This window comes from Anoplophora glabripennis, unplaced genomic scaffold (assembly GCF_000390285.2).
Source record: "Anoplophora glabripennis isolate ALB-LARVAE unplaced genomic scaffold, Agla_2.0 scaffold746, whole genome shotgun sequence".
Taxonomy (NCBI): Eukaryota; Metazoa; Arthropoda; class Insecta; order Coleoptera; family Cerambycidae; genus Anoplophora; species Anoplophora glabripennis.
In genome coordinates, this window is record NW_019416820.1 from 201812 (window position 1) to 218488 (window position 16677).

Consider the following 16677-nt stretch of genomic DNA (forward strand, 5'->3'; position numbering starts at 1 on the left):
TTCTCAAAACTACTGAACAGATTTTAATTCTAAAAAATTTATATTCATCTCAGAAAACCACACTAAAAACATGGCGTTCGCTTTCGGACACCCTGTATATTCTTTTATATTTGGTAATCCCAATTTTTGTCTTTTAGTTTATTTACATATACCGGCTTTTCAATGTCATAATTTTTTCTTGAGTTTTTTCCACTCACCAATACCAAGTCTATGAAAAGGGATTTTATTTTGTTTCCTATTCACAAACTAACAATTATTTAATTGCGTTCGGTAGTAAGAATTATTCTTTATCAGAATTCGTAAAAATTCTGCAGAAATAACTGAACGTCTGACGGTGGTTTGGCGATGGGAAAGAATATGCCAGTATACTATTAACCACCACAAGATACATTTGCCAATTGCCAGTGAAGTGCATTGTTAAATATCTGTTGTAAGTTTGAAATTAAGGTAAGTTATAAATGGTTGTAACTGAAGTGAAACTAAATGTTTTAAAACTTTTTCTGTAAAAATAAATTAAATAACAAAGTAAATAACTTTTTAATTCATGGTAATGTGCTGGAAAATATTAGAAACTATAATTAGGTATTTTATTTGAGAACTAACCACATACTTTTTTTTATTTCAATAGAAAGCGTGATAAAAAAAATAACTTGTTCTATTTTATTAATTCCCAAAAGCTTTTAATATCAGTTAATAAAATAAATTAGGTAGTCAATGTCAATGTCAAAATATTAAAAAGCCACCTTTCTGAATTTATGAATATTATATACAAAGGCAACGTACAATGAAATTCGTGTATTCATTTTGAAAAAAATATATTGAAAGCTTTAGGCATTTCCTACTGAACATATCGACCTTGCAAACAGCAAAACATATACAATATATGTATATTCATTTGGTTAAATATCGCGTGTCGCAATCGGCAACAATATTATGTCTATTAAACAAATATTCAATCAAGATTTTAAAAAGGTAACGACTTAATGATAGACTTAGCAGTGTTGCTGTTTACTTTTTCATTGAATGCAAATATGGGGCAGGATTACAAAGCTATAAATCTTGTCTTCTGGAATTTCAGAAGTGCCAACGATTGCTGTCTACCTGCCTGTTGATTTACTCAAATAAATTATTAATCTTCCATTTTTAAACTAATAACTTACTTATATAACGGTAGGAATGCTTTTTCCCTTCAGGTATCTGTTAATTGTGCTGTAGTGAGAAATATTTCGTTTTCCAGGATGTCTAGGTGCAGCCTGCTGATCGTGTTGGTTTGGTTCTCATCGGTGTTCAGTCTTTTGGATTCCAGGGTACGTAATTGTGAAAATTCAATTATATCATTACTTATTATTATTACCAATACATTATTTAGGTTTGAAAATATGAAGTTTTGGCTCACCAAAAATCTCGCACTGAATTTTGTATCTGTCTGCTTTCTTCAATGCGAGATTTTTGATTAGGCGAAACTATTCTCATAAAAATAACCCTCGACTGGTCTTTTTGGCACAGAGGTTTATTTCATTAATTTTTTAAATTTTTTCACAAGTAACAAACTATCCAAGAAACAAAGTCGGCTTTGGTTCAAAATAGTTTTTCGTAAAATTTTCTTCGTAAATAAGTGGATGCTGTATTGGTCATATTTAAAGAAGAGCTATTATAAGTGACTATTTAAAAACGACTTTCATTGTTCACAAATGTTTATGGGTATACCTAATGAGTCAAAATTATATAGATATAAAATGAAACCAACATCCTTTATTTGCATAGTTAAAATACCTAGATATATTATTAATATACATATATGATGTTGTTTGAAATGTGATTCAAAAGCAATTAGCGAATCTTTTCCTCGCGTCATACTCTCATAAAAATGTTTTTGTAAAATTACCTTAAATTCCAATAAGCTTGAAATGTTATAAACCTACAACTTCTGTTTTTAATTGCTAACGACGCATTTTTGTGCCTTTTTAAAGGTTACATATAAATAGTCCAATAAAATGGGCCTTTAAATCGCAATTTTGGTCAACTTGTCTGAATTTTTTATATGTTAGTTTGAGATATATAATAACAATAAGTGAAAGTAATGTTTTTTTTTCAACCACCGACAAGGGTTGAAAAAGATAAAATAAAGGGTTTTTTCAAGACAACTCAAAATTTCTGATAGAAGTTGTAGAGCAATAATTCTAGTATTTTTTTTTTCAATCCCCGGCCAAGAGTGAAAAAAGATAAGGTAAAGGGTTTTTTCAATATAACGCAAAAGGGGTAAGACCTAGAGTTTAAAATTCTACATAAAAACGGTCTATTGATTTTTTTGTACTCTTAAAATTAATAGAGTTAGCGAGAGTAGAAGTTAAAAGATGATTTCAGAAATTTGAAAGTCATAACAAGCAGAATGAATTTTATATATTTTTTTCAATCTGCTCTAAAAATATAAACTATCCTTTCAGAGAAATAGACATATTTTTTAATTCTTAATAAAAAAAGTTACAACAATTTCACAAAACGTTCGTGATTTTTTATCTTTATCGGAAAACAAAATTTCAAAAGCAACTTTTCATTATTTTAAATAATCAGTCGAAAATTGTTTTAGATTAAATTATAAAAATTAACTATTAAAAAATTGAAATTTTTTTTATTAAAAATTAAAAACCATGTCTAATTCTCTGAAAAGACAATTTATATTTTTTAGAGTAGATTGAAAAAAAAATTATAAAATTCATTCATTTTTCTGCTTGTTACGATTTTTTAAATTTCTGAAATCATCCCTAAACTTCTAGTCTCCCGAACACAGTTAATTTTAATATTTAGTACAAGAAAAAGTCAATTTTTATGTAGAATTTTAAACTCTACAACTTTTATGAGAATATTTTTTTCTAGCTCTTATCCCTTTTGCGTTATATTGAAAAACCCCTTTACTTTATCTTTTTTCACTTCTAGCCGGGGGTTAAAAAAATACTGTCACTTACTATTATTATATACCTCAAACTAACTTATATCAAAAACTCAGGCAAGTTTACCAAAATTGCGATTTAAAGACCTATTTAATTGGACTATAAAACTATATAAGACAACATTGTAAGACAACAGAGACACATGTAATAATATGTGTTTCTGTTGCCTTACAGTATGTAATCCTTACAGTGTTTTATTTATAGCCTTGAGAAAGTCACAATAAAGGTGTTCGAAACGTTTGCAATTTTAAGAAAAAAGTGAAATTGTATATTCATTTACATTTTTTATTTACGAAAATCATTGCAAATATGTAAAAAGTCTATGTAATTTCCCACAATTTTTATAATTACCTATATGTATGTGCACTTTACTTGGCGTTTTAGAAAAATAAAAACTAAAGAATGTTTTCAATATTCTCTGTTCACAAAGTTCATAAAAAGAAAGCCATACAAAACAATATATTTTAATTTTTATATACAAATTTGAGTTTTCTCAGTAAATACAAAGAAAGAATTTTGCGTTTGTTCAGAAGAAGTTTTGTTATTTTTAATTTTAATTACTTTTCCATGCGTAGGTATCTCGAAAAGCGTCATTTTTATATCAGATTGGGCAACATTAACGGATTTTCAGGCAAATTACCAGAAGACATGCATAATACATGGTAACATCGCATAAAGCTTAACACACTTACGTTAAAGCAAACATTAAAAATTGGGTTAGCGGTTAGCAATTTCCTTTTTCGGAATTAATATTGAACACGAGCGCGTATGGATTCTTGGTATTAACATTTCACGATTACAATATAAATAGGTAAGTGGGGTCTTCTTATATAGACCAAAGGGAAAAGTTTGGATTCACTGGAAATCTCAGTTTGTTCTAAGCTAGTCTAGACACAATTCTGACTTCCCAGTAGATTTCGTGGGAAGTAACTGGGATCAGTATTTTCCCGCAAGCGATTTAATAATCTGTTGCAATATTTCAGCACAAACTCAGTATTTAAACTACAATTGCATCAGTTTCTGCAAAAATATTTTACAGAACAGATGTGTCCATAGACATGTAGCACTCTTCCTCGGTAGATAATTATCTACTAGTTAATTGAAGGAAAGCAGATCCTTGGAAATCGGTTGGGTATTCATAATTTTATTTTTGCATAAAAATATATCGGGGATATATCAGTGTAAAAAATACATGGTACTCCTAAAGCTCCGTCTGTTATGCATACAATGTTAACATAAATGTTTACAATTCGCATTAAATAAATTATGAATGTGACATGAATTTAAATATGTGAGACTTGCCGCTTGTTTCAGAATTATTAAATTATTCTAATAAGAACTAGAAACAACGCAATGACATACAGGGAAAATAATTGTTACATAAGTAACGAGTTATATTTTAAAGCATAAATGTTTTGATTTAAATCACTTTTAATTACGCCGAGATTGATGTGACTGGAATTTAAGTATTATTAGTTATGAAATATCAAAGAAAAATATATTTTTTTTACAGATAAATTGAAACTGTCGCATAAAGATAATAAGATGATGTCATATAAACTTATAAAAACCTCTATTAAATGTAAAATAAACTAATAGTCCAGGAGTAAAGGTGCTAAAACTGTTAGAGGCAAATGATATTTAAAAAAAAAGTCTATTTTCTAAGTAACTCCCAGCTCCCAACAACTAGATTATTAATTTTTGTTGATTCTCCAAAAGAACTGAGTTGATGATGGCCCTGAAGAGATGAAACGTTACATAAAAAAATTGATTATGCCATTCGATAGAGAGCAAAAAGTTGCCATGAGAAAGGGCTCTTCTTTTTTCAATATCACCTCAAACAAGGCTGAAATAAAACAAAAATGGATTTCCAAAATTTCGTTTCTTTTTTTCAAATATTTCGAAAACTAATCATGTTAGCCTTGATTTTTTAGAGGCATAATGTTGGTCTCCTGATTACGCAACTTTGCCCCCATTTAAGCTATTTCGTATCTCTTACTGTTTCCGAGATCCCTGTAGTGAGAAGCGAATTTATAACAGCCTGTATAAGTACTCTCAAATGCATAATAAATAATTTTTGTCAATAAAAATCATTGCAAATATGTAAAAGGTCTATGCAAATTCAATTTTTAATAGCGTACTTCTCGTATACGTTTCTTGGACACAATGTTTAACTAGACCCAAAACCAAAAACAAAATAGATTTTTGTCTTCGTCTTCACAGAACTATAAAGCTACCGCTGTAAATCTTAATATTTTGTTGTAATTTCATCGTTTGAAAATAATTCTAGCAGTTCTAGCCAAAACTATCTGGTATGCCAGCATTAATCAGTCATATTTTGTGATTACTCTAGACCTAGAGCGTATCGGTGCCAAAAATCGGAACCTTAATAGAAAAACACCTTATACAGTTTGAATTTGAATATATTCATATTCATATTTTATTAAAGATTTATGGCGCTTATTACGTATCATACAAACAAAACATGGTTTAAGTGAATCTTGCGGTTTAGCAGGACGTCGTGGGAAATGTTTTTTTATATATATCCGCATTTGTATGAATCAAAGATTTGATTCACAGTATTGATCCGGGCTTGTTTCGTAAGAATACGATGTTATTTTTACACAAGGCCGGGTTAAATATAATCTAGATACATTAACATCACCACAATCAAATTGTGTCTTCCTCCAATTTTAATGTGGTGAAAACATCGTAAAATCGTCTGATTTTATTGTCTTATGATAATGTTGCCAGGGACGGACTCTACAATTTTCAAAACTGGAACATATTCGTTTTATTTTCTAAAAATATAAATGTTGTATTATTACCTCTTGTAGAATACTTTTATTTTATTTTAAGCTAATTCAAAAAAATATATTATCTTATCAAATGAAATCAAAAAATGTTTTTTGATATGAAAAATCTAGGTACGCAAAAATTATTTGACATGAATGAATGAATTTTTTTATTGTAATTGTTCTTTGAAAAAGACTAAAACGTAAGTATATCCGCGATGGGTCAAATATCTTTTGCATTTTTGATATCAAAGAACATCGTTTGATTTAATTTGTTAGGTGAGCAAAATTTTTAAAATTTATTTGAACTAAGTTAATATCTTTTAGATGCAAATGAAAATACATTTTTGTCTCATATGTAAAATATGTCAACTATTTTCTATTAATACTTATTTTTTTGTTAGATCATTTGAAGAACAATTAAGATAACAAATAACACATTAATATTGTTTTAAATTACTTGAATGAGAGCAAGCCTAATTTAATTTGATAAAGTTTGATGTGTGAAAGGTCAATTAAATTTGAAAATATAAACTTATCAGTAAAAATAATCCTAATACTTTGGATCAATTCAGGCGGATGTCCTTATTTTGTATCAAATTATGATAAACATTAAAAAATAGAAATTTTCAGTTAACTCGTATTTCTACATGTGAGATACCTAGCAAAACAAATCTAGAAAATACATTGTAACTATAGGATCTAGTTCAATTCTGGACAAAACAAAATGTGTCGCTCATGTGTATATTAATTAAATAATTTTTTAATAATATTTTTAATAATAATTGGAAACAGATGTATCAAATTTGATAAAATACTATCAGTATTAGCTTATAAACCCAGTGGTAGTAATAACACAAGAGAGTGAGAATAAATTGAAAAGAATTTGACAATTTTTCGAAAACTTATCGGCAGCAAAACTCTTTTTTTTATATAATATTTTTATTTTATGTATGAAAATAAAAGTATGAAAATTAAGCTACATTAAAATTTTGAACGTAAAAAATTTATTCCCTTGGTTATTGGTTTTGGTTTTTAGAAATGTAAAAAAATAATCTCCGGATTCTTTTACAACAAATTTTTTATAATCAAAAGTATTTTTAGCATACATCGACAGGCTTCTCTTTAAATGGAAGGGTTTCATATTTGCGACATCCAGTTTTTTTTTTTTGTTAATTTCTAGGATATCACCTCTGACATTTAAAGTAATAAGAGAAGAATAGTAAAAATAAGATTCAAATTGCCTTAAATAGGTAATAATTTCCATAAATATATTTACCTCACACCTCATTAACCTTGAACGACCTATACTAGTACTACTTGCTTCTACTACATAAACAAATATCGGCAGATTTGCAGAAATTACATAAATTTGACATGTACTGGATTGTATTTTGATTAACCTGCGCTTCTGGTTGTTGACAAAGTCGCCTTAATTAAAGAACAAGTTTTTTTTGGCAATCAACTGAGAAATAATTGCAAGCGCTTCAGATCAGTAAAATTTTTACGAAAATAAAATGCGTTTTAACAATTCCTTTGTCAAGGTAAAACTAAGTATTTCTTTGTGACTTAAAAATGGTCAACACATCTCATACTCAAGGTTCCTCTCCTTACATTTGGATCATACTTCTCGGAAAGAAAACTACGCGGTCTGACTAACACTTTGTTACAGCACAAACTCATGAGATTGTGAAATTTTTTCATCTAGTTGGAGACTGAGTTATTTGCTCCAAAACAGTCCAGGAATCAGTTCAAGTTCAATGTTCAACTTGTAGTGGTGTATAGTAGAGCTTTTAAAAAATTCCCATGGCCCCTACCGCTTGCAGTTTGTTTATAAATATTTGCATTCGAATCAGTGTGGTCTGGCAGAGTTAAAAAAAAAACGGGGGGCATAGTAGGATCGAATTTATACATGAGTCGCGATCGGTTAGTGTCAGTTCCAGTTGTGCTTATGTACTTTGTGGTATTACATTTTCGCCGATTGTCAAGGTAGAGACAATGTTTCCGTATTATAATTATTGCAATTATGACTTAAACGTTTTTAAACCTGTTATCTCAAAGTATTAATTTTGTTGAAATAAAATTAAATATTTACACATTTATAAATTTAGGAATATTTTATCTATTAATTGAAAAATGAGTACCTAGTTATTTTGATATAACAAATTATTATACCGATAAAATATATATTTAATATCTATTACTACAAATATTTTGTTAATATCTACAGAAGCAGGTTAAGCAAGCCTATTTTGGAATTATTAGAGTTAGAAACAGCTGATTTTTTTTAAATAGTCATTTTTTTTCATGTCATGTTAAAATTTAGGGTAAGCACGAAAATTATATGTGAAATATTGGTTTTATTTTTAAATAAACAGCAGAACTTTTGTAAAGACGTTTCCAGAAAATTTATAATTTATTGTTATTTTATACGTTTTATTGAAAATAGTTTTTTATCTTACATTTAATTTTTATCTGTAAAATATCAGTAAAATTAATGATTATTTTTTTCAAATTGTAGATGTTACTATTGACTATGCATGCATATAGCAATAGATTTAATAATTTTGACGAATTTGGCGAATTATATAAAATATATTATATTTCTTTGTAAATAAAACAAGTGATTTAAAAAATACATAGTTAAGTAACTATAATTAAAATATTCTAAAAAACTTGAATAACGTGATTAGATTGAAAAAATAATTAAATTACAAAATGTTAATAATTAGACATTTTACATTAAAACACCAATAAGTTGCAGGAATTCCTAGTTTATTATGTAAATTAAGTTAAACAAGTCTTTGATGTTGCTGCTATAAATTTATATAATTTTTAAATAAATATATAAATAATTTAATTATAAAAATGATCAATTTAAAAAAAATGGAGAGAAAATCAAGAGGTTTTAGTGGTACTTAGTAGTAGTAGCCAGTACTATTTTGTAGAGATTAATGGTAACTGATTTATTGACATATTAAATGTTACTTATTTTCTACATAATTTCTAATGAGATCGGCAATATGTGGTACTAGAAAATACCAAATTAGGAAATATGAAACGTAGTATCTATAAACTTGTTACCTGTAATTTTGAAATACATTTATTACGTTTCAAGTTAAATTACAAACATTTTCCACGACATAAGTTTCGCGGTGTCAACTTAAGGTAGTCTATATTAAAAATAGAAAAAATATAAAAAATGGGAATGTTGTTTTGTATCCACTAGAACAAGTTATGTTAAAAGCGTTTTGGAACAGTTATTTATTAAGGAAAATTTACACTTTACTTAATGATATTTTTTTGGCTCTGAAAAAAAGTTTTTTTATTAATTTAGCTGATGCTTATTTCGCAATACTTGTTTGAATAAAAGTAACATAGCAAATTCTAATACTTTTGCTATTATTTAATTTTTAATTTATTATAAGAGTAAAAAAATCAATAATCTACTCATATTTAATACTTTTCACACTTTTCTGTATATAATTTTGTACTGATGAAACAATCCTTTTTCTACGTGTTGTCTCTGTCATGGGCGATGTTAGAGCGACAAAAGTACAAGATATTTCATTAAATTACTACATTATTACATTAGTTTCATTAAATTATTACATTTAGGAATCTTGTCTGTAAAGTTGGATACCCTTTGCGTAACTAGATTTTTGGTATCAAAGAACATAAAAATAAACGTAGAGGTTCTGGTTCATTTCAAAATTCGATTAACTCAAGTTTTTCAATTTATCACGCCAACAGATCAATGAAAACTTATTTATATGAGCCCATTAATCTTTTGCATATTACTGACGCAAACTGCGAACTCAAGTAAATACACTGAACCTGTATCAATATACTTAGTACTGACGTAACGTTGATGGAAGTAACTTTTATTCTAGGTTCGCAAAATGGAGCCCTTGTCGGTAACCAACACTGAATTCTACTGCATGGAAAATGCGAAACTCCATCACACCGACGAGTACGACTTGGTGAAAGCTAATCCACCTACGCCGGTCCTAAGAAGAGGCGCCACATTCGCGATGGCAATACAATTTAATAGACCTTTCAACCAAGATGCCGATATCGTCAGAGTCAGATTTGAATTTGGTAAGCACGTACCATATCAACTTTTCAAAATGAAATGGATCTCATTTGAGGGCAAATGTGTTATACATATTTATACGCAAGCAGCAGTGGCTCCTAGGAATAAAAATGGAGCACTTGCTGAAAGTGTGCTTTCTAGTAAATGCTTTTACTATCAGTAAAAGGTCGGAATAAATGAAAAACCTTCAATTCATATGGATAACGAAATGCTTTTACTTCGGAACATCTTAACAACCGGGAAACATATTACGACTGTAGTCTGCTCCAAAATGCTGAAGCATCTATTTCATGTGAGAAATAGATGTTTGGGTTTATTCATATGAAATGAAAGATTATCTTCTACTTGGAATATAAGGTTTTGCTTTGATTTTTATTGATTCGAAGCTAAATGAACGCTAGCTTTTCCTTTAGTAAAAGGAATACATATGTTTTGTTCATACAACCTGTTGGAAATTTCATATATATTTCTTATAATTCTATATATTTCAATGAAGCCTTGAATAGTAATTTTATTAATAATATCAAGGATGTAATAATATGTCATGTGTCAATGTTCAACATTTTTTTGAATAAAAGTTCCATTAAAAGCAAGAAGAAAACCTAGTTTTCTTCAGTCCTTCGATTATCAACACAACCCAGTATTTTACGCTACTATTATTAGGAATATGAAAAAACAAAAAATTGGTTGGTGAGTCCCGTATTGAAGATATGTAAATATTAATATTTCCTTATAGAAACCAATGACAACAATACATTATATGTATACTTCCAACATATTAACCACAGATCAAATCTTGTATTTCTGATTTATGGCACGCAGCAAGCCTCTTCCAGAATATCTTGGACTTTCCATATGAATTTCCCTAGAAATTCCATGAATATCTTTAGAATTCTAAGTTTGTATAGTAGTTCCCCATTTGTTTTCTCTTATATTTCCACAGGATAAAACCAGAAGTATCATAAGTTCTTGCTATCAAAAAAATTAATGGAACCAATTTATTTTATTTTATTTTATTTATTTTTTATTTTTTTATTTTTATTTTTTTCCATTAATATTCATCATAACGATACATCTTTTTATTTCGTAGATCAAATTGTAATTGTAATGATATCTGTGAATTAATTATTAATTTATTAGTAATTTCTATAATTCGCTGTAACAGCATTAATGTTTTTATATTTCTTATGAAGCAAGTTAAAGCTTCTTCTTCAACTTTTCTCCTAACAATTTTAAGCTCATATAAACAAATGCAAAAAATTAATTGGTCAAAAGAATTTCCGAAATTTTTCCGTGATTTTTTAAGGTGAAAAATGGTCGTACCGGGAATTAAAACAAAAACATTTTGAAGCTCTAAGATTCTAGTTTTTAGATCTTTCGGTTGAAATTTTTTAGGAGCTACGGTTATCATGAAATTCTAAGAAATAGTTCGACAAAAATTTTTTTTTTCCTTTCCCGAGTCCTTGGATTTGAAAAATTTTTTTTCAGCAAAGCCATTGCATGGACCATATAGCTTGTTTATTCAGCTGCAATTTTCTTCTTTATAAATTTCGATACAACCATGTTTCATCGAAATATCGGACTTTTAATGGAAAATGATCCTTTTGTCTAATTTATTGTTTTTCAGAAAATTTACGGCTAAATTAGAAATATTCACGAAATGACTAATCTTAATCATGAATTTTACAGTTCTATATACCCAGAAGAACCCTGTGAAGTTTCATCTTGTTCTAGCGAACAGTTTCTTTGTTTCAAGCAGTCAATGTTTTGAAAAAAATTAAAGGGTCAAGTTTTTTGAGCTTAAACACTTTATAATCATGATTAAAATGGAAAAATTTTTTTTTGAGGTTTTTCTCACATTTTTACCACAAATAACTAATAAATTGAAAAAAAAAACGTTTCGAAAAATTTTCGAGAAGTTTTTTTTTGTTTTTTTTTAACCTTCTAGGCATTGAACAAAATCTAATTGTGTCCAGCACGATTCGGCTTTTTCGTCCTATGCTTCTGTTCATCAACTTTTAATTAAATTAAAATTAGTCTTTTTGAGAAAAATTTCTAATTAATTTTTGTACAGTCTGTAATCACTTAAAAAACAGTTTTTTTTTTTCAAAACTACCCTTTCTCTTCTCTGAAAAAAACATTTCATTTTTTTTTTCATCAATTTAAACGTTACTTATTTGTGGTAAACATGTTAGAAAACCTCAACAAATTTTTTCTCCATTTTAATCATGATTATGAAGTGTTTCATTTTTTTCAAATGTTTGATTGTTTGAAACAAAGAAACAGTTCGCTAGATCGATCATTTCGTGAATATTTCTAATTTAGCCTTCAATTTTCTAAAAAACCATAAATTACCCTTTTTTTCCTGTTTTTTTAAATTCGTGCAAAAGATGAAAAAAAAAAAAAATTACGAAAAGTTGCGGCAGCATGTTTTATAAAATTTATTCCAGTTTTGGAAACTGCCCTTCAATTCTCTGTACGACCATTTGTCACCGAGATATCGATGATTCAAGACAAAAGGAATTTTTTCTATTAAAAGTTAGATATTTCGATGAAAAATGGGTGTATCGAAAGTTAAAAAAAAGGAAATTGAAGCTGAATAAACAAGCTACCTGGTCCATGAAAAAAAAAAAAAAGAATTATCCAAGTCCGTGGACTTTTGCAATTTGCAAAATTTTTTGTCGCGCTACCTCCTAGAATTGCATGATAACCGTAGCTCCTAAAAAATTTCGCACGAAAGATATATAAACTAGAATCTTATAGCTTCAAAATGCTTTCTTTTAATTCCCGATACGACCATTTTTCACCAAAATACAGTCTGTCAAAAATCATGGAAAAATTTCGGAAATTCTTTTGACCCTTTAATTTTTCGCATTAGTTTATATCGCTAGTTATTTTCTTCTTTTTCATTTATATCTTCAATTAAATACATGGTTTTTACTTACTTACTTACACCAAAATAATTCCATGAAATATTTAATATGCATATAGCATTTTGTAATTGATTTTGCATAATGATAATGATAGAATATGCTTTGACTAAATTATGATAGATAAGCCAGAGATAGCCAAGGTTGAAAAATGTCGTGGCGCCTATTTTATGATCCAAAGGAGACTAATTATTATGTTTTATTATTATTGCGTGCTTTCCTAGGTCCGAAACCGAACACCATTCGTGGTACTAGAGCGGTGCTGCCACTTCGTGCAAAAGTGAGACGTTTTCCTGAAGACCCAAATTTGTGGGGAGGTATCCTTAATTCAACTAATGCACAAACAAATAGCGTCGTGCTTCAAGTTCGAATACCGCCTACGGCCCAAATTGGAATATGGAGCTGCTCGATCCAGACCAACATAGCTGGAGAAAAACATAGAGGAAATCGTAGAGACTACAAAGTGAGTGCTACTTCTTGATTTATGATATCGTTTATTCTACAAAAACATTCTTAGGTTCCTGATGATATTTACATCATATTTAACCCATGGTGTCCAGAAGACAGCGTCTACATGGAAAACGAAGACGAAAGAGAAGAGTATATTTTAAACGAAACTGGTAAAATTTGGTGTGGCACCTTCAAGAACCCCACGGGCAAACACTGGATCTTCGGTCAATTCGACGAGATATCTCTACCTGCGGCTGTTTTCCTTCTGGAGAAATCCGGACTCGCCACTGAAGGCAGAGGGTCTCCTGTGCTTATAGCTAGAGCCCTGTCAGCCATAGTAAGTTCTGCTCTAGTCGCCCTTGACCGATATTTAACTAATCTGATTCTAGATCAATTCCAAAGACGACGATGGTCTTCTAGAAGGCAAGTGGGACGGTGAATACGGCGATGGTACCTCACCACACGCCTGGACTGGGTCTACAGCTATTTTGGAACAATATCTGAGCACTGGAGGAACTCCAGTTAAATATGGGCAGTGTTGGGTGTTTTCTGCGGTCACGGTCACCATCTGTAGGGCTCTGGGCTTGCCTTGCAGGTCAACGACCAACTACATATCTGCGCATGACACCAACAGATCTATGACAGTAGATAAGTGAGTATTAGAAAACTTGAATTTTTGCTATTTTAATATAATTTAAATTGTGAGATTAGAAATTGGGGTTGCCTATAATTGACGTCACAAAGAACAGAAGTCGGATCCATTTTTATTCCAATATATCTATTTAAAACCGTGGGAAACGTATAATACGTAATACAAAAAATAAAAACTTTACTATGTATTACAAATTACAATTTTTTCTCTTAAGTTTCATTTTCAAAACACTGAAATCATTGTTTCCCTTTGCAGATATTTCGACCTATTTGGTAACAAAATCGAGGACGGTCCAGAGGGTGAATCTGACTCCTGTTGGAATTTCCACGTCTGGAACGACGTCTGGATGACCAGACCTGACCTACCTCCAGGTTACGGTGGTTGGCAAATCATCGACGCCACTCCCCAAGAAGAAAGTGACAAGGTCATGAGATGCGGGCCCGCTTCCGTGGCAGCCGTGAAGAGAGGAGAAGTGGGGTACTTGTATGACACCCCATTTGTGTTCTCTGAAGTAAACGCCGACGTGGTGCATTTCAAGGAAGACGAAGAGTCGGACTGGGGATTCAGCAGGATATCCGTCAACAAATATCAGTAAGTCAAAATGTTGCTTATTTATTAAGATTTTGATTGATTAAAGATATATTAGATAGTAATGTATGCTTTTTTAGTGTTGGACGGAAGATTTTGACCAAGAAACTAGGCCCCACTGACGACAACGGCGATAGCGATCTGCTGGACGTGACTTTTATATACAAAAATAAAGAGGGTTCAGAAGCGGAACGTTTGGCGGTCTACAACGCCGCTAGAGGCATACCGCGTGCCCAGGAGTTCTACAGGCTTCCCAACAAAGACAAAGAGGACGTCTTCTTCGATCTAATAGACATTGATACGGTGCCGTTTGGAGAAGATTTCAACGTCGTGGTGAAATTGCACAACAAGGCCAATGAAGAGAGAACTATTAAAGCAGTTTTGTCCGCCAGTTCGATATATTACAGAGGAAACACGGCTAATGATATTAAGAAGTCCCGTCCAAGCTCTTTCAAGTTGAAACCAGGGCAGGAAGATACTTTGTCGATGACGATTACGCCCGGTGAATATTTGGATAAACTGGTCGATCATAATTTTATAAAGGTCTATGCAATTGCTACGGTGGAGGAGACTAAGCAAACATGGAGCGAAGAGGATGACTTTACTCTTATATTGCCGCAAATGACGTTAAATGTTCCAGGGCAATGTAAAGTAGGGGAGCCGTGTGTCGTCAGCTTTAGGTAAGGTTTTAAACACTTCATTTTTTTTGGTTAAAAGTTGGCGAAATTCTGTTACAAGTTAAATTAACTGGAAAAATAGTTTTTTTTGCTTTCTGTATATCACATTTAAAAAGTATGGAGAGCAATTTACTTACCTTGGGCGAAATGCTATTAATTGTACACAAAAGCTGGGATAAACACAAATCAAATGAACCCATTATTCAATTAAATTGATAAAAAATTAATAAATTAAACGAAAACATTACAGAACATGAAAATTTTGCTCAGAAATTATACTTATCCTAATTTCTCTTAAAGCAATCTCAATAATGTTTCGCTTCTTCAGCTTTCAAAATCCTTTGAACATCCCTTTGACCGAATGCGTGTACGTCGTAGAAGGCCCTGGTCATCAAAAGCCCAGAACTATAAAATTCAGAAACGTCAATCCTAAAGAGGTGGTCACAGAAACCGAAACGTTCACCGCGAAGAAGAAGGGAGAGAGGAAAATCGTGGTTAACTTCACGTCGAGGCAGATCCACAATATCAACGCGAGTACAAAAGTGCAAATCGTGTAGGATTTGCATTTTTTAGGTGTTCTATGCGAAGTAAACTTCAAGCTAAAGTTCAAAGGCAGTTTTAAAGATCGTTTTTTTTTTTTAAGAAGTAGGTACTGTTGTCGGTAACGTGGTATGTTATTGGTGGTATCGTGGTTGAAATTGACATTGGACAAGACTTGGTTGGGTCAGGAAGAGTAAATTTATGAAAAAAATTGTTACTCAATCAATTCGGTAACAATAACAAAATTTATTTTGCTGTAAATCTGACTACGAGTCAGAGAAAAGAAATGATGCGTGATATGTATATTATTGTTTGTATTGTTAATTTTAGTTACTTACGAGCAAATCGTTTCAAATAAAATTAGATAATAGGGTATTAGTTTTAGCTCAAACTAGGTATTTTGTACTAACAAGTAGACACATAGAAAGTTTATATTTACCGTTAAGTATATTTTGTACCTATTTATATATTACTAAGATTTTTGGAAATAAACGAAATTAAAGTCTTAAATATTGCCTTAGTTACAGTAGGAAAAGAAAATTGGTAAGTATTCATGATGATTACAAGCTTGGAAAAGGTAATTGAAGGTAAAGGAATCGAGTAAGAATCTATAAAAATACATTCACTAATAACGCAGCCCTACGGAGAAAATTCTGTGTGATAATGTGAAAATGTGTGATAGATTAGACCAGGGGTTCCTAACCTTTTTTGCGTTGAGCCTCCCTGGATTATAAAAAAAATATATTCCTTGCCCCATGCCCCCTTATAATTTTTTTTATTGCTATAATAAAAAATCACATTATTTTCACGATATTTATTTCTCAGTAATAAGCATAATCAAATAAATTAAAACTTTGGTGTTCATTCCTAAAAATAATGAAGTATTTTTAATTAAATTATAAAATTATGTTTCATTCCTAAAAATAATGAAGTATTTTTAATTAAATAATAAAATTATGTTACATAATACGATGTTTGTGCCTGATGCATGTTCTGAGCCA

At 30.3% G+C, this 16677-nt stretch overlaps 1 protein-coding gene across 2 annotated transcripts; it reads left to right on the forward strand.

The window, feature by feature from the left end:
- The first annotated feature begins 376 nt into the window (after nt 1-376).
- LOC108914726 (hemocyte protein-glutamine gamma-glutamyltransferase) lies at nt 377-16186 on the forward strand. Of its 2 annotated transcripts, XM_018720595.1 has the most exons (9): nt 377-447; nt 1238-1307; nt 9637-9844; nt 12994-13232; nt 13287-13556; nt 13609-13871; nt 14127-14462; nt 14540-15139; nt 15465-16186. In XM_018720595.1, exons 2-9 carry the CDS (start codon nt 1239-1241, stop codon nt 15691-15693), a joined length of 2214 nt encoding a protein of 737 aa, XP_018576111.1. In that variant the 5' UTR covers nt 377-447; nt 1238; the 3' UTR covers nt 15694-16186. The 2 variants fall into 2 exon arrangements, with proteins under 2 accessions (XP_018576111.1, XP_018576112.1); XM_018720596.1 differs by lacking the exons at nt 377-447; nt 1238-1307 and adding an exon at nt 7490-7732.
- The last annotated feature ends 491 nt before the right edge of the window (nt 16187-16677 follow it).

Excerpts from the sequence above, each read along its gene's own strand:
- LOC108914726 (XM_018720595.1), top strand. The coding sequence starts at position 1,239 with ATGTCTAGGTGCAGCCTGCTGATCGTGTTGGTTTGGTTCTCATCGGTG. Across the intron at positions 13,233-13,286 it reads GAAATCGTAGAGACTACAAA|GTTCCTGATGATATTTACAT; the intron begins GTGAGTGCTACT and ends AAACATTCTTAG. Across the intron at positions 14,463-14,539 it reads ATATCCGTCAACAAATATCA|TGTTGGACGGAAGATTTTGA; the intron begins GTAAGTCAAAAT and ends ATGCTTTTTTAG.